The sequence below is a fragment of the Schistocerca cancellata genome, chromosome 6 (genome assembly GCF_023864275.1).
Source record: "Schistocerca cancellata isolate TAMUIC-IGC-003103 chromosome 6, iqSchCanc2.1, whole genome shotgun sequence".
In the NCBI taxonomy this organism is placed as follows: domain Eukaryota; kingdom Metazoa; phylum Arthropoda; class Insecta; order Orthoptera; family Acrididae; genus Schistocerca; species Schistocerca cancellata.
This window is the reverse complement of record NC_064631.1, coordinates 324,203,988-324,224,678: the sequence shown is the minus strand read 5'-3', so window position 1 is coordinate 324,224,678 and position 20,691 is coordinate 324,203,988. Positions and strand designations below refer to the sequence as shown.

Sequence of the window (20,691 nt, the reverse complement as noted above, 5' to 3'; positions counted from 1 at the left end):
TCATACGGAGAAAATCAGCGTTAAACACGGCGTGGTGGCCAGGAAAGCGACCGGAAGCTATTCCTTTATTCCACGTTGCTGCACGAGAAAGGCTTGCAGCTGGCAATACGCAGCGTTAAAAGGGCTGAAAGGTGAACCACTCTTATGTGTGTAGCTACTCCGATTACAGCGGTAAAAGAGTATTCGAGGTAGAGAGAGATTCATCATCTATCCGTGTCCCTCATACATTTTCTACTCCGATTACGGCAGTAAAAAAGTGTGTGAGGGAGGGAGATTCATTACGTATCTATGTTTCAATCATTGTTTCATAGAAAGTGAATCACAATAAAAACACGTTTCTTCTCAGCAAATAACAATATTCAAATTGATATTCCGCCATTATCTGTGCATCGTTCCAGGGTAAAGGAAACCAAAAAGAAATTGGGAAAAGCGGTTTAAGTTCAGGGAGAAGGAACAACAACGTTGAGGTTTGCTGATGCTGTTGTAATTCTGTCACAGATGGCAAAGGATTTAGGGCAATTGAACGGAGTAGATAGTGTTTTGAAAATAGGTTATAAGATGAACACCAGTGAAAGTAAAACAAAAGTAATGGAATGTACCCGAATTAAATAACGCGATGCTAAGAGAGGAAATGAGAGACTAAAAGTAGTAGATTAGTCCTGCTTTTTGGGCAGCAAAGTAACTGATGACGGAAGAAGTATCAAGGATATAAAATGCAGAATAGCTATAGCAATAAAAGAATTGATGAGAACCTGGAATTTGTTAACATCTAATATAAATTTTAATGTTAGTGAATGTATATACAGGGTGACAATTATTAAACTATATGAAAAAAGAACGTAAATTAGTTACAAACTACGGAGTGCACACACTTTATTCAACATGTAAATGTCACTACAGATATTCGGATTTAGTTTATGACATAGTCGATATGCCTGCCATCATTGGCGATGATGTGGCGCAGACGAATAGCAAAATTCTGCATGACCCGCTGAAGTGTCGAAACATCGATGCTGTCGATGACCTCCTGAGTGGCTGTTTTCAGCCCAGTAATGGTTTTTGGGTTATTACTGTACACCTTGTCTTTAATATAGACCCACAAAAGGAGTCGCATGTGTTCAGATTCGCAGAATATGGCAGCCAATCGAGGCCCATGCCAGTGGCCTCTGGGTACCCCACAACCAGAATGCGGCCCCCAAAGTGCTTCTCTAGGACATCACTCTCCTGCTTCGATGGGGTCGAGCTTCGTCTTGCATGAACCGCATCTCGTCGAAATCAGGGTCACTTTGGATAATGGGGATCACACCATCTTCCAAAACCTTCAAGTACCGCTCGATTGACACCACGCCATCAAGGAATAGCGCACCGATTATTCCGTGACTGGACACTGCATGCCACACGGTCACCCGTTGAGGATGAAGAGACTTCTCGATCGCGAAATGCGGCTTCTCAGTTCCACAAATGCGCCAATTTTGCTTATTGACGAACCCATCCAAATGAAAATCGGTTTTGTCGCTGACCCAAACCATGCATGCGCATACTAATTCCCATCATGTCCCGCGGTCAACAGTGCAGTTTGAACGTCTTAATGCCAACCGCTCAGAAGTAATTACGATTTTATTTCATATAGTTCAATAATTGTCATCTTGTACGTGGAGTATAGCATTTCACAGAAGAGAAACGCGGACAATGAGCAGTTGACCCAAGAAGAGATTATCTGATGCTACGGAAGGGTGCTGAAGACTACGTGAGTAGGAAAAGTAACTAATTGAAACGCACTGAATCGAATCGAGGAGAAAAACATTATGCCACAGATTGACTAAAAGGAGGGATCAGTTGATAGAAGACACCTTAATGCATCACGGAATCGTCAAGCTGCTAATGGAAGAAAGTATGTGGGTAAAAATTTTTGAAGGAGACGAAGAAGTGCATACAGTAAGTAGATTCAAACAGATGTAGGTTGCAGCCATTATTCGGAGATGAAGAGGCTTGCACGGAGAACTGCATCAAACGAGCCGTTGGACTGAAGACCACAACAACAAAATCCTTGCGATTGGTACACATATTGCCCAAAGGGCTTACTCTGTTCCCGCCTTCGGAAGCTAAAAGTAACGGCGTACTACAATGTCTGCGAATATTTGTTAAATTTTCTACCGAACGGCTAGTTCAACTCACAATTAGGAGAACGGCGATTCAAAACATTGTTCGCCCTTAGCGATTTACAGTTTGAGATGTTTCCCTACATCGTTTAAGTCAAACGCCAGGATGGTAGCCTCGAAAGGTACAACACTAGTTTTCTTCCTCATCCTTCCTCGCTTTCATGTTTATGCCTCTTTGTTAATGGGATATTAAAATCCAACTTTTCCTCCTCCTATCGAATAGCGTTCGCTGTTTCTTCTACGCTTCTCTCTTTCTTTGAAAATCACTAAGCCTCTGGTGTTTGTCAATGAGTCATGTTCTATAGATAGTAACATTATGTTAAAAGAATTACTCGCTAGATACGATTTTTACGAAAATACTACTCACTCGCTTCACACATACTTTCCAGTTCGAGGATGCATATACAGTCTTCGTACGTTTCCGAAACTGAATGACAGATGAGAATAGTTCCGAAGGAAAGAAGAAAGATTGTAGTTTAACATTCACTCGGCGACGACGTCAGAGATGAATGAAACATTCGATCTAGAGAGGGATGGGACAGAGAGTGACTGTGAACAATTCAATGGTAGGTATGTCTTCACCAGAATCGACAGAAAACCAACACCGAGCACAATAGTTCAGATGCACATGCCGACGCCCCAAGCAAAAGATGAAGAGATACAGAAAATATATGATGGTGCTGGAGTGTAATTCAGTATGGAAAGGGACATGAATATCTAATAGTCATGGGAAACTGGAATGCGGTTGTTGGGGAAGGAATAGAAGAAAGAATTTTGGGAGAATAAGGGCTTGGTGCTAGGAATGAGAGAGAAGAAAGACTAATTGTGTTCTGCAATAACTTACAGCTAGTAACAGCGAATACACTATTCAAGAATGAGAAGAGAAGGAGATATACTTTTAAAATGTCGGAATATACGGGAAGATTTCAGTTAGATAACACAATACCAGGCAGCGATTCCGAAATCATTGCTATTTCCAGGAGCAGATATGTACTCGAATCACATTTCAGTAATGATGAAGAATAGGCCGAAATTTAAGAGACTAGCCCAGAAGAATCAATGTGCAAAGAAGTGGGATGTGGAAGTACTAAGGAACGAGGAGACACGCTTGAATGTCTCTGAGGCTGCAGATTATGACATAATGAATAGCTCAGCAGGTAGGTCAATTGAAGAGGAAAGTACATCTCAAAAAAGGGAAATCACAGAAGCTGGAAAGCAAAACATAGGTAACTGCGACGAAACCATGGGTAACAGAAGACACACGTCAGTTGATCGGTGAAAGAAGGAAGTCAAAGCGAAATAGCTACATGAAAAATGTGAATAAATCGAAAAAGAAATGATTGTTGGAAGGATTGGATTGTTTTGGGGAAGAGATCAAACAGCGATGTCATCGGTCTCATCGCATTAGGGAAGGAAGTCGGCCGCGCCATTTCAAACGAATTTAGGGAAATTACGGAAAACCTAAATCAGAATGGCCGGACGCGGGATTGAACCGTCGTCCTCCCGAATGCGAGTCCAGTGTGCTAACCACTGCGCCACCTAGCCCGGTGTTGGAACGACTGACTGAGCTTATCGAATAGTTAAAACTACCTTCGATGAAAGCAAAAGCAAGGAAGGTAACGTTAAGGGTCCAATGGGAATTTCACTGTAAAATGTAAAGGAGAGAGCAGATAGGTGGAAAGACTACACCGAAGGCCTCTATGAGGGGAAAGACTTTTATGATGGTGTGATAGAAGAAGAAAATGAGTCGATACAGGAGAGATAGGGAATTCAGTATTACAATCAGAATTTAAAAGAGCTTTCGAAGACTGAATATTAAAAAAGGCCGAAGGGATGGATAATATTCCATCAGAGTGTCTAAAATCATTGGGGAAAGTGGCAATAGAACGACGGTTCACGTTGGTGTGTAGAATGTATGAGGATGGCGATGTACCATCTGACTTTCGGAATAGTATCATCCACACAGTTCTAGCCGGCCGGTGTGGCCGAGCGGTTCTAGGCGCTTCAGTCTGGAACCGTGCGACCGCTCCGATCGTAGGTTCGAATCATGTCTCCGGCATGGATGTGTGTGATGTCCTTAGGTTAGTTAGATTTAAGTAGTTCTAAGTTCTAGGGGACTGATGACCTCAGATGTTAAGTCCCATAGTGCTCAGAGTCACACAGTTCTGAAGATTGCAATAGTCGATAAGTGCGATAATTATAGCACAATCAGCTTATCAGCTTAACAGCCCATGCATCAAAGTTTCTGACAAGAATACTATACAGGAGAAAGGAAAAGAAAATTTTGGGTGTGTTAGATGACAATCAGTTTGGCTTCAGGAAAGGTAAAGGCACCACATTGCAGTTGATAATGGATCCAAGATTGAAGAAAAGTAAAGACATGTTCATAGGACATATCGAGTTGGAAAAACGTTCGTAAATGTAAAATGGTGCACAATGTTCGAAGTTCAGAGAAAAATGGGGTTAGTCTATAAGGAAAGAAGGGTAAAATATCTACAAGAATCAAGAGGGAACAATAAGACTGGAAAACAAAGAACGAAGTGCTCTGGTTAAAAAGAGTGTAAGACGGGGGTATAGTCTTTCGCTCCTAGTATTCATTCTATACATCGAAGAAGGAATTACGGAAATAAAAGAAAGTTTCAAGTGTGGAATTAAAATTCGAGGTGAAAGGATATCAACGATAAGATTCGCTGACGACATTGCTATCCTCAGTGAAATGAACACTCAAATGAGTACGGAATATAGACTGAGAGTAAATTGAAGAAAGACGAAAGGAATGAGAAGTAGCAGAAACAAGAACAGCGAGAAACGTTATATCAAAATTGGTGATCACGATGTAAATGAAGTAAAGGAATTCATCTAGCTTCGTAGCAAAAAAGTCATCGACGGACTGTGACAATAGCGGAAAAGACGAGAATCGAAGCATTGGAGATGTGGTACAGAAGAGTACTGAAAACTAGGTGGACTGATGAAGGAATGAGGAGGTTCTCCACAGAAATGTCGAGGAACAGAATATGCAAAAACACCGCAAAGAAGAAGGAACAGGGTGATGGGACATCTTTCGAGACATCTGGGAATAGCTTCCATGGTACTAGAGGGAGTTGCAGAGGGTAAAAACTGTACAGGATGACAGGAAATTCGAATACATCCAGCAAATAATTGAGGACGCAGGTTGCAAGTGCTACTCTGAGATGAAAAGCTTGGCACAGGAGACGAATTTGTGGTGGGCCAGGTCTTGTACCATGCTGTCTCCACGTTTTCGGCAAGCTAAAATAACATCTGCGAGAAAAGTGATTTTCCAGTGCTGAGGACGTCCACACAGAGGTTCTAGAATGGCTCGTAGACAGGGAGTAATTGAAGGATTGGTAGAACTTCCCGAGTGTCGTTTTCAGGGAGTTTGTAACTATGCTGTAAAATAGTGTTAAATATGTGTGAAACTTTGAAGTGTAGTTCATAACACAAAAACGGTTACGTGGCCTGCCTTAATAACGTGTAACTTACTTTCTGTAGTCCGCTCATACAGGTCCTTTAGACTGTTTATGGTGAGTAAAGAAATGTTTTCATGTAATGAAACTCGAGTAAAAGTACAATTAAATCCAAAATCTAGTTAGGCGTCAAACATTATTGGGCGTATTGGCTGGCATTGGTCTCGATAGGAATAATGGGATCAAGAAGTATGACCACCACTATTTCAACACCTTGCACTCCGTCTCTTTTTCCATATTATGATATTCCCTAGCACCTGTATCATCAGCCTGCAGAGCTTAAACACTCAAAGCATGCCACTTGTTCTACATATCCATAAACGTACCAACAATCCATTTTTCCTTCATCTTTACATGATTTTCCAGGTAGTTTTAATTCCCCTTCCAGACTTGGTCCTACCCTTTCAGAATCTTATGTACCGTCCAATGCCCACGTCCTATCTCTTGGCACAGTGATTCTTAATGGATGTTAGACCATTACTCCTGAAAAACATATATCATCTGATTCCGCAAACAATGTTTGGTGATGTGGGTAGACCTTGTGCCTACCTAGCTGGCAACCCAAATTCTTGTGATTTGTGCGGGCAGCCTCATTAATTGCAGAAGATATTCAAGGGCTGCCGCGGCACACTCGACCACCACACGGCGACCAAAGCGCGAGAACTTGTTGCTGGCGCCACGAACCTCTTTCTTACGCCAGTCAAGTAAACGGAAGCAATACCGAATGTAATCTGGCGCACAGGGCTGCACTTAGGGCAGCGCACGGACCCTAGGCAGCCAGTTCACTTCGAGTGAGATTCCTGGCCCAAGCGTAGAATGCTTAGGGATTCCTTCAAACAGGAATTCACTCTGGACCCGCCGCAAAAAAAATGCCATGTCTTATATCAGTGACCTACTAGTGAACTTTTAAGATTTTTTGTCTTTGTTTCTACCCAGCACATGAGTGTGTTACATTACACCACAACCCTGAAACTGAACTATCCTTCTGGGACTTTAACTAGTACCGTATCTAAGTGTACAGAACTTTAGACTGTTCCGTCAGGACACTGTGCACTGTGCATTTACTAGTTAACGGCAATTTATAGCAGTGTGTATTTTTCTTAAGGGCCTTCAGCCCTAGGCAATATTTGAATTTATTCGTTCTTCCACAAGCAGTGACTGCCTCATCCAGACCTTCGGCCTGAATGTAAATGTAATTGTTCTTTCACGATTGGAGAAGAGACTTTCTTTTCAATCCTGTTTCTTCCTTATTCAAGAAGTAATGTCTTAGTCATATTGTAATACATCTGAACAATTTCTTGTCCGCCAGACCTGGCGGACACAATATTTAACACTTGACTAAAGTTTTGAATGACATTAAATTAACATAAAAAACTTCAAGTGCTTTTGGGTGGGTTTATATTAGACTGAAAATGAGACGAACCGTACTGATTATTTGTAACGTTTCTTTACTCTGGGTTTGGTTTCAGTCATTGCATACCGTAAGTTATTCTCAGAGTTAATTCAGTTCCTCGCTTTTGGCGTCTTTGCTATAATAATCGAAAAAATACATTAACATCTACTAGGTTAAGCGAAAAGAAGCAGTATTCTTAAAGATGTGTGTAGTAGAGATAGACAAACCCCACCAGTTTTATGCAAGCTATTGCCAGTTCCGTTTCAACGTAGTCCCCTGTCAGTGTGTTGTGGTTAGGAGCCTAAGAAATTATAATTTGGCTAGCATTTCATAATTTGAAAACATTCCTTCATTCACTGAAAACCATGTTAGATTTACTTTTTGATTTTCCAAACGTGGACAGAAGTTGCTTATAGAATTTATTGCTCTGTTACAACTGGATGGACAGCAAAAGCCATAAACAGAAGAGTACCAATGGCTTGATGTTCTTTTTTGAAACTTGAAAAGTGTTTCCAAACCGAATCTTCCAACATGTTTTAAACAATTTTGTCTTTTGGCAGTGGCAGATGCCATTCTTTGTGCGGAAACCATTCAAATCTGGAGCTAGGTAAGCAGCCAATGGAGAGATCCAAGTTGGAAATTACTAATAGCCTGGTGTAAGTAAAAATGGATTTGGAGACTGACTGGATTGGAAGTGAAATATCGGTGGCGGTACATGTAGCGACTGGACGCCGGTCGGATCAAAGAGTTTTTATTGGATTCGAAGACATAAGAAAAGTCTGAGACGAAACTCAACAGGAGGTTGGTAGACAGTGTTGAAATCCGCGTTGGACGAACATGGAAACATATCGCTGAAAGTCGAAATGCTTGGAAAGATCTTATAGAAGCGAGGCATGGATGTAAAATGGCTGATGACTAACGAAACTGCCGATGTTAATGATGACATAATGAATATTTGGGGCTAAGAAAATAGAGATGCTGAAAAGTTTTTAATTTCATGAATAGGGGACGGAAACTTATTTTTAATTCTCAAAAAATTTTATTTTCCATGTGGTACCCCCACCCCCGTTTCCCCCGCCTTACCAGTTGAGGACTAGTGTCTTGGACCCTTCTCTGATTCACATTCCACATCCTTCTATATATTTTTTTAACATTTCCCTATTTCCTTAATCTATGGATACAGATATAATATATAGATTAGTCTGTTTCATAGATGCACCACAGGACGTGGGCACGGCTGGACATCGCTCAGCTCGCTTGCAGTTAGGCGCAGCAACATACAGGCTAACCAGCAAGCGATTCTATTCCACGCTCCAACCACATGCTCACCCAAGTCCGCGTGTGCTCGTCCACTGCGGAACTGTCACGGCTCCATCCTGGTTTCCTGACTGCGCCGGCCGGGGTGGCCGAGCGGTTCTAGGCGCTTCAGTCCGGAACCACGCGGCTGCTACGGTCGCAGATCGAATCCTGCCTCGGGTATGGATGTGAGTGATGTCCTTAGGTTAGTTAGGTTTAAGTAGTTCTAAGTCTAGGGGACTGATGACCTAAGATGTTAAGTCCCATAGTGCTTATAGCCATTTTTTTCCTGACTGCCCGCACCTCGGTCTTTCGCCTACCCCTGCCCATCTGTGTCCGTGGTCACGCGAACTCTCAGCGCAGGCACACGAGCTGAGACAGCCTATAAAAATACTTACCGTACTGGCTCGAAAACAAGCCGCCACCGCATATAAGCCGCATCCCTAAATTTCGAGGGGAAAAAAAGTGCGAAAATAAGCCGCACGCTGCCTGAGAGGAGAAAAACGACCAAAAATTTATTTTTACTTACATATAAGACGTAGGTATTTACCAGAAACATTTGTTCTGACATTTGGTACAACACATTGGCAACATATTTTGTCTTATTTACTCTCACTACTATCAGTACCGGTACTCGGTAATCACTCTCACTCCTATCATATTTTTCATTAACGATTTTACTTTGGTGTGGAGCCACAGTCATAAATAGTTTCCATCATTTGACTGTACAACAGGTTTCATTCCACAATCTAGGTTTCAGCCTTAGATCGTTTTCCAGTGTTACAAGTATCTAAAATTATTAGACCTGAGTAGAACACAAGTCACCGTAAAACTAAGGCCGAAATCCAGATTGTGGAATAAAACTTGTTGTACAGTCAAATGGCGATTACATCTCTCAAAAAAATTTTCTTCATTCTCTCGCCACAGTCGGTCATTCTTACTCCCATCCAGCGCATCCGATATGCAGCATTTCTTGAACCCCTTCATGAAGGACTCTGGTGATACTGAGGAACGTGAAGCAAGAATCCAGTCGCACAAAAGAATAACTGGTGGGTTCTTAATCTTAGCAGACGGTGTAAGAACATGGTCTTCTTCCAGGAGCCAGTCTGAATACATTTTTCGGAGGGTGTCCTATAACGGTTTGTTTAAGGCCACATCTAGTAACTGTAGTTTTGAAGTCATTGCTCCAGCTGTTAAGACAAGCTCTGTCTTTTGTGCAGCAAATCTATCTTTTGCTACAGCAGCTAGACGCCCCTTAAAAGCATCACAAACTAGCATGGTCCTCTTCGCAAACAGCGCCCCAGGTCTGCGATTCCAAACTATAGACAAGCAGTCAACCATCAGTTGCGTTGTCATCTGGTCCTTTTCTTGGCAGCGAATCACTAAGCCCATAGTTTCCTTTGGACATGGTTTTTCTCTTTAGAATGACATAAGGGGGTAATTTTACACCATCGGCTGTAACAGCTAACATCACAGTTATTCTATTGTTTTCATTCCCGTTTCCACTTAATGAGATACTTTTTGACTGTTTCATGTCTACTGTCGTATTTCTCGGCATGTCAAAAAATGCTGGCGTGTCGTCAGCATTGCTAATCTGGTGAAAAGGGTGTGAACGACGCTTATGCAAATGGATGACATAGCGCTGGAACTTGACCAGCTTCTCCTCTAAATCTGCTGGCATTCTCTGTGTTAGTGTAAGTCTTCGACGGAGAGCAAGAGCATTTCTCTGCGTAAATCGACGACACCAACCAAGACTCCACGAAATTCTCGTTGTTGCACATTTAAGACTTTTGCGTCTTTCGAGGCCTTCAGTTGGATAACGTCTCGTGAGATAGGCGTCCCATCTTTCCTCTTATGTTGTACACAGGGAAGGACCATTGCTTCAAGTTCCGGATACGTTCTCGGTCCCCTGAACGATTTTTTTCTTGAAACTGCCTTCTTCCATTTTTCTTCTGAAGGATCCCAACGTCACATATTATACTCGTTCAGTCCATACTTTTTAACGGCCTCTCTATTCATTGTGGTTTTGGCATTACCCACAACTGTAAGCGATATTTCACTGTCATCTCACAGTTGTGAGTTTTCTGTATGATGAATCAGACCTGACGTTCATTTCTTTCTCGATTTTGTCAAATTCTTCCTGCAGCCATTTCGCCTTATCTTCCCTGCATTTCCCGTTTATTTATTTCCTAAGTGATTTATATTGCTGTGTTGCCGACTTTCCTTGAACACTTTCCTTGAACTTCCTTCTTTCGTTCATCTGTTTAACTATTTCTTAGCAGTTTTCCTAGTGCCTATGTTTGTCTGTCCAGTATCTGTGGTTACACTTGTTAGAGACGTCCATTCCTTTACAACTGAACTGTCTATTCTGGTACTCCTTATTGTAGCACTTATATCTTTAGCGAACTTCATATGTATCAAATTGAACTTCAGTACTTAAATATCCCACTTCCTCAAACACTGATCGTTCCGTACAAATCTTGTACCGATCAGTCTACAGTCTACTCGTCATCATTACCAAATTGTAATCTGAGTCTGCACCTGCTCCTGGCTACGCTCTACAGTCCAACAACTGATTTTGGAATCTCCGTCTGACCATGATGCCAACCAGCTGGAATCTTCGCGTATCTACAGGCCTTTTCCAAGTATACCTACCATTCTTGTGATTCTTGAAAATAATATTCCGCATTACTGTCTGATATTTGTTACAGAACTCAGTTAGTCTTTTCCCTCCCTCATTCCTGCTACCAAACCTATATTCACCTGTAACCCTTTCTTCTACTCCTTACTCTAGAACTGCATTCCAGGCCTCCATGATTATCAGATTTTCCTCTCACCTTACATACTGAATTCACTCATATACTATCTCTATCTTTTCATCTTCGGATTGTGACACTGGCATGTGTACCTCAACTGTTGTTGTCGGCGATGGTTTGCTGTCGATTATCTTGAGCCCTATAACTGGAATGTTCACAGTAACTCACTCTCTGTGCTACTTTCGTTTTCATAACGAATCCTGCTCCCGTCGTACCATTTTCTGCTGCTGTTGGTATTACCTTATATTCGTCTGACCAGAAATTCTTATCTTCTTTCCACTTCGCTTCACTGAGCGTCCCTATATCTAGATTAAGACTTAGCATTTCTCTTTTCAGGTTTTCTAGCATTCCTACCAAACATCTGACATTCCACTCTCCGTCTTGTAAAATGTTACCCTTTTATTGGTTACTTAATCTTTTTCTCATGATCATATCCCCACTGGCAGCCCCTGCCCGAGATCGAATGGGATACTAACCCGGATTTTTTTGTTACTGGGGAGAACATCATGGCTCTTTTTCAACTACAGGCCACATATCCTATATAATTTAAACATCTTGTTGGGGCAACCTAACGTTGTAATGTTCTCTATGTACAAAAGGCAATGTCCGACTCTATGACTCACTCACTGACTTACCTTCGACCAGCCCAAACCGCTAAGGATAGAAAGTTGAGATTCGGAAAATGTGTTGATCTTGTACTGTAGGCGTTGTTTAGGAAAGGTTTTTTCGAAATTCAGCCATAAGGGGATGAAATAGTGGCTGAAAATTATTTTAAAATGAAAATTAGTGTTTGATTTCTCGGTCAGAAATAAAGAAATACGTGTTTCTGCATTTTTGGAAATTTGACCTCTATGAGGGTGAAAAAGTAGATGGAATCTTTTTGAAAATAAATCTATGTCAGAGAAATACTAAAGTATTTTTAAATCTACATCTATGAAAACTGACATTTTATTTCTCAGTTACAAATAAAAAAAAGTCCTTCAGTGTTTTTGGAAACTCGATCCATAAGGCGATAAAATGGGGGTGAAATTTTTTATGAAAATATTTCATTATGAAAGCATTTTTAAGCTAAATCTATGAAAAATTGAATTTAGCTTCTCAGTTAGAAATAAAAAAAGAGCGTTTTACTGTGTTTTGGAAATTCAACTAATAAGAGGCAGAAACGGGGAATGAAAGTTTTTATTGACAAATTTTATTGTACAATAATTTTGAAGCGACATTTATGAAAATTTGTATTGACTTCTCTATTACAAAAAAGAAAAATATTCACTTCATTGTTTTTGGAAATCCAACCACACAGGGGGCGACATTTTATGAAACTATGTCACTGTGAAAGCATTTTTAAATCTAAATATTAGAATATTAGTGGTTGACTTCTCGGTTGGAAATTTAAAAAAATCGTGTTTCATTCTTTTTGTAATTGAATCCCTAAGGTGGTGAAGCAGACCACACTGATTCACTGACTCATCATCACCCAGCCCAAGCCGCTAAGGATAGGAACTTTATGTTTGGAGTGGGTGTGGATCTTACATTGTAGGCATCATTTAAGAAGAGATTGTTCGAAATTCCACTTCTAAGGGGTAAATAAGGATGAAAGGCTTTTTGAAAACATGTGCCTATTAAGGCAATTTGGAAACTGGAATTATGAAAACTGATGCCAGATATACAAAAAATACGCGTTTCAGCATTTTTGACAATTCAACCACTGGTTAGAAATAACAAATACATGTTTCAGTGTCTTCGGAAATTCAACCCTCTTAGAGTGTGAAACAGGAATGAAAAGTCTTATGAAATTATTTCATTATTAAAGCACTTTCAAAGCCGAATCTACGGAAATTTGTATTTGGCATCTCTGTTAGAAATAAAAAGAAAAAATGTGTTTCACTGCTTCTGGAAATTCAACGCTTAAAGGGGTGACATAGGGGATGAAAATTTTTAAGAAAATATTTATTTATGTTAAAAACACTTTAAAGCTAACTCTATGAAAATTTGTATTTCACTTCTCGGTTAGATACTAAGAGATATACGTTAGGGGGATGTAAATTTCTATGGAAATATCTCGACAAGAGCGCGAAAGGCATGATGAACAAGAACTTAGGACTCCACCTACTAGAATCGCTTTTTCTGGTAGAAACACATTCGAAAAATATCATGCTACATGGCCTTAATTAATGTGAAAAGTTTAGAAGGTGTTGTAGTTTGTGAACAATATACAAATTCGATTAAAAGAAAAACAAAAATATCTGTAAAGACCATACAGTCCACGCCAGCGATGTAGCGGGCGCTGAGCTAATTTATAAGACTGGAAGCCGAGATCGCTTGATGCGAAATAGATTATTTCGTGACCAGTTTCGACAATAACTAGCTATATCCCCAGATTCTCAGGTCTCCCAGAAATTTAATTGCAGATCGGTTATGTCGACATACTAAGAACATGCCTCAGTTATAATGACACAACTCCTCGCCGGTTTGTCAAATATATAAAACTTACTAAATAAAATATTCATAGCACCAATGTGAAGAACAGGCATATCAGTAAAGATGATGCGTCGACGACAAGTCAGGAAGACTCTGGAAGACAGAGTTACAGTTGATCACGATATTGTGGTCAACACACTGGGACAAATTCTAGGATAAGCATGGTACATTTTTATTATTTTTTGTTTTTATACTTTTATAAGAAACTAATTTTATTAAATTTTGTCAGGTTTTTCACATTACCTAAAAACTAATTTTTCTGTTTATCTCTATAGATCTGACGATAGTTGTCTGTCAAATGAAAGAGGTAATCATCAAATTGTAACTAGATTTTATTGCGACCATGATCACCAAAATTTACTATATGTGTTTGCTTTTGCGAGAGTAAACCAGTAAGGTGTAGTCCTTGATAAACATTTACTGTAGAGCCCAAAAGCGAGACTTAAAACTTGGCTGTTAATATTTTGTTGTGGTGTTTGATGCATCTTTCCATGCTGCTGTATTCTGTGCAAGACTCTTCGTCTTCGAATAACTACTGCAACCTCCATCCTTACGAACTTGCTCGGTGTATTCATCTCATGATCTCTCTATAATACATTTGCCCCCATACTTCATCCAGTACTAAATTGGTGATCTCAGAATGTGTCATGTCAACTGATCCCTTTTTTAGTCAAGTTATACTACAAATTTCTCTTCTCTCCAATTCTGTTCAGTGCTTCCTCATTGGTCGCATGATGTCTATGTTCTCTTTTGTCTGAACAGTTTATCGTCCATGTTTCACTTACAAGGCTACACTCCAAATACCTTCAGAAAATACTTCCTAACCCTATATTAGATGTTAACCAAATTTCTCTTGCTCAGAAACGAACTTCTTTGAATTGCCAAGCTACATTTTTCATCCTCTTTACGTCGACAGTCATTAGTTATTTTACTGCCCAAATAACACAACACATCCACTGCTCTTGGTGCCTCGTTTCCTAAAGTAATTCCTTCAGAAAATCTACAAAAGCTGTAAATATAGATTTGCCTCGCGTGTTCCTAAATTTCTCTGGAATTCAAGCTGATCTTCCCCGAGGTCGGCTTCTACAGTTACTCCATTTTTCCGAAAAGAACTGTAAGTAGGCTGTTTATGTTTTCTTATTGGCAACGTTACGTAGCGCTCTGTGTGAAAATCACTGGCTGTGCTGTGTGCAGTCTGTGGCTAGTTAGCATTGTTGTGTGCCATTGTAGTGTTGGGCAGCTGGATGTTAACAGCGCGTAGCGTTGCGCAGTTGGAGGTGGGCCGCCAGCAGTGGTGGATGTGGGGAGAGAAATGGCGGAGATTTGAAATTTGTAATACTGGATGGCATATATATTATGACTGTTAAGGTATACATTGTTTGTTCTCTATTAACATGTTTCAATTGCTAACTATGCCTATCAGTAGTTAGTGCCTTCTGTAGTTTGAATCTTTTATTTATCTGGCAGTAGTGGCGCTCACTGTATTGCAGTAGCTTGAGTAACGAAGATTTTTGTGAGGTAAGTGATTTGTGAAAGGTACAGGTTAATGTTAGTCAGGGCCATTCCTTTGTAGGAATTTCTGAAAGTCAGATTGCGTTGCGCTAAAAATATTGTGTGTCAGTTTAAGCACAGTCACGTGTATAATTGTGGAAAGGGGACGTTTCAGAATTTCTGTTAGTATTTTGAAAACATGACTTCTTAAACTGATACTTCGGTAGTATTGGCACCTATCAGCACCTGCTTACTATGGAATTGGAATTATTACATTCTTTTTGAAGTCTGAGGGCATTTGGCCTATCTCATTTATCTTGCATACCAGGAGACGAAGTTTTGTCGTGGCTGGTTCTCCCAAGGCTATCAGTAGTTCTGACGGAGCGTCGTTCACAATAATGGAATGGTTTCGACTTGAAACTTTCAGTGTTCAGTCAAATTTTCTCGCAGCATCATATCTCTCATATCATCTTCAGCTGAGTCCTCTTCCCTTTCTGTAATATTTTCCTCAAAAACATTTCCCTCTTACAGCGCTTCTACACAAGGTTGGGTAGGTAAGACAAGCCACTCCAAATATATCGACAGTGAATAAATATATCTAGATGCGGTTTTCGCCAAGTTATAGCGAACATTGTAGCGTATTTCCTGACGTTCGCAAGCAGTCTTTATCGTTTATGTTTAGAGAATTACGACAGCGACTTCATTTTTAAAATGGAACTATATGCTATTTTCTGTGGCATTTAAAAAAGTTTCTAAGAGAACTTCAAGGTACAGTTCGAGTGTTTATTATCTCGGCTTCCATGCCAAGATCTCAAAATGTTGACCTTTAGCACTGCTACACCCTATAAAGTAAATTCTGGAGAAACAATACTGAGGTATGAATTTCATATGGGGATAACGGTAGTGCAGGCCCATGCTATAAAACATTTCATGTCTTAGGGAGTCGTCGCTGTTTCCTAATAGACCTCTTGTTTTAATTTTCGCCACATGTAAAGGGGTACAAGTGTTAAGTTCTGTGAATGTGCAAACCATTTTGCGTTTCCTGAACGACCGTTCAGATGCTCTCCAAAACTTTAGGGTTTATCATTACAGTAGAGGCACGTTTGTCATGACGGTACCACACTGATTGCCTTATATGCCGTGGGACGTCTTTCAATTACTGCTACAACAACGTATCTTAGGAAGCCGATATACTCGAGTGTACTTAGATTCCTACCAATATAACAGGGGCCAGTGATGCAGGTCTTGAAAAACACGCACCAAACTGTGTAGACCTATAACATTATTCACATTCACTTCTTTCAGTCACCGTAGATTCTCAACCGACTATCAGTTCATATTGCGAAGACTGATTTGCCCATGGTTTGCAAACGATGCTTCTTTCTTAAATGAAGTTTTGTATAGATATACCACATCACTTTGCACTTTTCATAGATTACATTCGGAAAACTGTAACCAATTTTGGAAATCGTTGCCCTGAAGCTGTAGATGCAGCAAAATGTGGAAAGGTTGAAATGCAATGGAATGTAGTGTTCGTAAAACACTAGTTTGGTTGATCCCTGTCGTACTTCAGAGATGGCTCCTATTGGCATTTGCGTTGTGTGTTATTGCTGCTAAAATGTTTGTTTCTCTTCTTTCATCAGTTGCTCTTCTTTTTCCTTAGCGTATTTTATTCATCTACAACCCACACTTCCAATTCCTACAAAGTTTTTTAAATACAATGTTACAAATAGTGGGCGCTTGGCACAATCTGGGTACTTTTCAGCATACAACCGAACCGCTGCTCAAATAGTCTGGCGATATTCTCCATAAACGATAGTCACTTTTTCGACTGTCTTATACATTGTCTCAATACCTTTAGGAGCAAGTTATCTGATTGCAGAACACAGACGATGGTTTTCAAGCCGACGGGTAAACACAAGATACATACCTGGTTTACCTGTCTGCTTACATTTGATATAGTAGGGCACATGTTTGTGGAACCTCTTCTTCTGACAGCGTGACATTTGTTTGCGACGTTGTTATCTTGATACTGTATGATTAAGTCCCATACACATTATGTCAGTGAAGTCCTCTTAGTGGCTCATTTCAAAAGACACAGAAGAAAGTGTATTGTTCCATCAGACAGAAAGAGGTCGGTGTCGATTCGGCGACTATAAGCGATAAAAATTACTTGTGAACGCCAGGAAATTCGCCATATTATCCACTATACCTTGGCAAAAGCAGCACCTCGATATCTTGATTCATTCTAGATGTATTTATGGTGGCCTGTGTTAATTGCCTCACCCTGTATACTCCTTCCACCTTTCAGGTTTCCCTTCTTTGTTTAGTACTGATTTTTCATCTGAGCTGCTGATGTCCATATAGCTGCTTTTCTTTTCTCCAAATGGATCTTTAATTTTCCTAAAGGCGTTATTTGTCATTCCCCTAATTAGATATGCATTTATATCCCGCTACTCTAGTCAGCCGTGTTTTGACATTTTGCATTTTGTGTCAGTCTCATTTATTAGACGTTCGTATTCCCTTTGCCTGCTTCATGTGCTGTATTTTTATATTTTATTTTTTTTATCAATTAAACTCAGTATTTTCCGTGATATCCAAGGATTTCTACTAGGTCTTGTCCTTTTACCTATTTGATCCCGGCTGCATTCACCATTTCGTCTCTCAACACACATTTGTCTTCTATTGTATTTCCTTCCCCTGCTGCAGATAATGGAAGCTTTGTTGGAAATTCTTAGCAGCCTTCGGTTCTTTCAACTTATACAGATCCTGTCTCCTTAATTTCCTACCTTTTCACAATCTCTTCAGTTTAATCTACACTTCATAACCAATAAATTGTGGCCATAGTTCACATCCGCCCCAGAAAATGTCTAACAGTTGAAAGTCTGCTTCCAAAATCTCTGTCTCACCATTATATAATCAATCTGCAACCTTCTGGTGTATCCACATGTCTTCCACGGATGCAAACTTGCTTCATGATTCTTAAACTAAGTGAAAAATTCTTCCAGGTAGCTTCCTTTTTCATTCCCTTCCCGCCAGTCCAGATTCACCTACAATTTTTCCTTCTCTTTCTTTTCCTACTACCGAATTCCAGTGCCGCATAAGAAATTTTCCACTCATTAAAGCATCTCAATAATTTCTCCTATCTCATCATACATGTTTTTCTTCATCATCTGTGGAGTTAGTTGGCATATAAAGTCGTATTTTTCTGGTAGGTATTGGCTACTTGTCTACCATGCTACGATGACGCGTTCACTGTGCTGTTCGCAGTAGCTTACCTGCGTTCCTATATTCTTTTTCATTATTAGACGTACTCCTGCATTACTCCTATTTGATTCTGTGTGTATAACCCTGCACTCGCCTGACTAGAAGTCCTGTTCGTCCTGCCACCCAACTTCACTAATCCTCAGTGTAGCTAACTTCAAACTATCCACCTCCCTTTCTAAATTTTCTAACCTACCTGCCCGACTAAGGGATCTAACATACCAACCTCCGACCCATAGATTGTCAATCTTGTTTTTCCTGATGACGACATCCTTCTGAGCAGTCCCCTCCTGGAGATCCGAAATGGGAACCGTATTATCTGCGTAATAGTTTTTATCTGCGTAATAATTTACCTAAGAGAATGACATCATCATTTAACCATACAGCAGCGGTGCATTCCCTCGGGAGAAATAACGGCTGTAATTTCCCCTTGCTTTCAGCCGTTTGTACCAGTACAGCAAGGCCATGTTGATTGGTGTTGCCCAGATCAGTCGATCATCCAGACTGCTGTCCCTGCAACTACTGAAAAGGCTGTTACCCCTCCTCAAGACCCAATCGTTTGTCTGTCCTCCGTTGTAGTTGCACCAGCGGTATGGCTATCTGAATCATTGAGGCACGTAAGCTACCCCACCACGGCAAGATCCACGGTTCGTGGAGAAAGTGCTGTTAACGTAGCGTGCTGTAGAAGGCAGCGCGCACTCACTTGTTGAAGAGCACTATATCCGGCTTCCAGACTTTGTCGGGCGGCAGACGCAGAACGCCGATTCCTCCGTAGTCGGCCTCGTCCCACTGCAGCTGGTAGTCGTTCCACACCTGCAACACGCCGGGTGGCTCTGTTTAGCGGCGTTCTGCTAACTGACAGCGGTCAAAAACTCTAGCACTTCAAGTATCCAAATGCAAATTATATACATTAAAGTGTTGCTTTCGATTCGTGTAGCACAAAACATAAATTGTAACAGAACAGTCAAATTTGTGCATATCATTCCGAATAATCCGGTGAAATGTTTATTGTGTTTCCGCAAGATTTAATCTTAGTTCCAGTGCTGACTATCCTTGCAAATAACTTAGTATTTAAAAGACATCAAGGAGAATTTATTGCTTTTTCAAATGGCGAATGCAGGACGTAGGAAATTATAAACAATATTTTAAAAATATTTTCCAAATGGTCTCTTTCTTAATTAAAAAGCTAACATATTCAATTTTGCACAGAAAAGTGTACTATTCTAATGATAAAATCACTACTTGTGGATTAGTTAATAATTAGCCACAATCATCAAAATTTCTTCGGGTAAATACTGATGAGAAATTAAGCTGAGTAAAAAATAAATTTTGGAGTACGTGTTAAAAAATCGGAAACATAAAATGAAGTTAAATGTTTTAAAAAAATGAAAAGGAACAATGCAGATGAAAGCAGTGAAGAGCAATGACGCGATATGGTATAATTCAGTTTCTGCATATCCACAGTGGGGGAGTTACGCTTCAGACTTCTATCAGTTCATTACCCCTGTTGTGCTACTCCAGAGAGGAACAACTTTGCTTTTTTCGTCGAACACCATGAATGAGATCGAATGCTTGTATCTACCGTGGCGACGTGGCCCGGATAAAATAAATGAATAGGGCGACTGTTCGAATCTTTGGTGGGTTCAGAATTTCGTTTGTCACAGCATAGTCATTATAAAAGGAGCCCCTCATCACGGTTACTATTAAACAGCTGCATGATAGAGATAGTGAAGGAATGGAAAGGATATTTATCGACAGGAATAAAGGTACAACACGAAAAATATAGAACACTTTAAAGAATTATGGTTTGCAAAAACGCAAAACGCAGTACGAACGTCGATTAAGAAGTAAAAAGAAGAAATACGAAGCTAACAAGGAATAACAGAAACGCCAGTAAACTGTACCATGATGGGCACGGCGCTGTTCAACGTAAATCTCTAGGAGAGGCTGCCGATCGAGGCGAATGGGCGACATAAAGGACGCTGTTTCTTCGCTGTGGCCGAGGTGAACGGATATCCTGTTGCTGCGGAAGTTTGCCGGGACATCAACTAGCTGACCGGCGTACCTCACTGAGCGTGACTGCGTTGATGCAAGGGGCACTGACTGATCTGACGCAGGGAACTTCGAAGTGCCAATCATGCTGCCATAGAATGGTGTTTGATTCTGTTACGGCTGTTAGATGCATTTTTGGTCGCTTGTTGATCGAAAAAATCTAATTCAATCCCACAGCATCACCATAGGCACCGGGTACAGAGAAAACGTGAGTAACGGTTCCTTGCTTTAATATTCTGTTGATACACAATGTGAAC

General features: G+C 40.4%; 1 protein-coding gene across 1 annotated transcript in view; it reads right to left on the bottom strand.

Annotated features, from left to right (window-relative positions):
- LOC126191401 (acetylcholine receptor subunit beta-like 1) overlaps positions 1-20,691 on the bottom strand; it is an 895,743-nt gene that overhangs the window by 231,176 nt on the left and 643,876 nt on the right. The window contains exon 4 of the mRNA XM_049932266.1: positions 19,086-19,195. Coding sequence (XP_049788223.1) covers positions 19,086-19,195 — 110 coding nt within the window. The remainder of the gene's footprint in view (positions 1-19,085; positions 19,196-20,691) is intronic.